General features: G+C 72.6%; 1 protein-coding gene across 1 annotated transcript in view; it reads left to right on the top strand.

Moving 5' to 3' along the window:
* The first annotated feature begins 584 nt into the window (after positions 1 to 584).
* The window catches only part of TDRD6 (tudor domain containing 6), a 14,323-nt gene continuing 13,922 nt past the window's right edge, over positions 585 to 985 (top strand). The window contains 1 exon segment of the mRNA XM_021709550.1: positions 585 to 984. Within this exon segment, the coding sequence (XP_021565225.1) occupies positions 585 to 984 (400 nt within the window).

The raw sequence follows: 985 nt of genomic DNA, 5'->3' as shown, positions 1-985 counted from the left end.
ATCACTTGCCTCAGTCTGCTGGATCTGGGCGCCCTGGGGCAATGCGTGGGCACCTACCTGCCTCGGAACCTGCCATTAGCGCCTCAGTCGTTCATTCCCGTTTCTCAAGGGGAACGCCCATGGCAAGCGCCATGCTCGGCACACAGCGCCCAATACTCGTTGGAAGGACGAAACGGAAATCGCTTTCTGGTCTGGCTCTTTGCCAGGCCCTGCTGCCGCGTCCTCCAGGGTGGAAGGCGCCCTGGGGAGGAGCCGGCTGTGTCCCCATCCTCCCAGCCCCCGGCCCCCTGAACCTGCCTGGAAGCCCCTGCTGCACCCCAGGCCGCGTCCCCGCCGTAGCCGTCCCCGCGCCCGGAAGCGGGGCCGCAGCGCGCGCGGCAAAGCCCAGCACGAGGGCGCCACCTCGGGCGGTTGGTGGTCGTGCCACCGGGTCTCACCAGCCGCCGACGGGCGCCTCGCTGGGCGTCCTTCCCTTTCCCTCGGTCCCCTAGGGCCTGGTTTGGGGGACGCTTCTTCGCGAGGCGCGGGGGTTCCGCGGCCCGACGGGCCGCCCTGACCACCCCGGGGGCGGCGGCCGCGCCGCGATGTGCTCGACACCTGGACTGCCGACGCCGGGGTCCCCGCTGTCCCTGCGGGTGTCCTTCGTGGACGTGCATCCCGAGGTGATCCCGGTGCAGCTGTGGGGCCTGGCGGGCAAGCGGCGGGACGAGTACGTGCGGCTGAGCCGGGAGATCCAGGAGGCGGCGGCCACGCGCGGCCACTGGGCCCTGGGCGGCGCGGCGGCCTCGCCGGGCGAGCTGTGCCTGGTGCAGGTGGGGCTCCTGTGGCACCGCTGCCGCGTGGTCAGCCAACAGGCGCAGCACAGCCGCGTCTTCCTGCTGGATGAGGGCCGCACGATCACGGCCGGCGCGGGCTCGCTGGCGCCCGGGCGCAGCGAGTTCTTCCACCTGCCATCGGAGGTGCTGGGCTGCGTGCTGGCCGGCCT

The sequence above is a fragment of the Carlito syrichta genome, unplaced genomic scaffold (genome assembly GCF_000164805.1).
Source record: "Carlito syrichta isolate Samal-C Ts95f unplaced genomic scaffold, Tarsius_syrichta-2.0.1 Scaffold254466, whole genome shotgun sequence".
NCBI classification, from domain to species: domain Eukaryota; kingdom Metazoa; phylum Chordata; class Mammalia; order Primates; family Tarsiidae; genus Carlito; species Carlito syrichta.
This window is presented reverse-complemented; position numbering and strand designations above follow the sequence as displayed.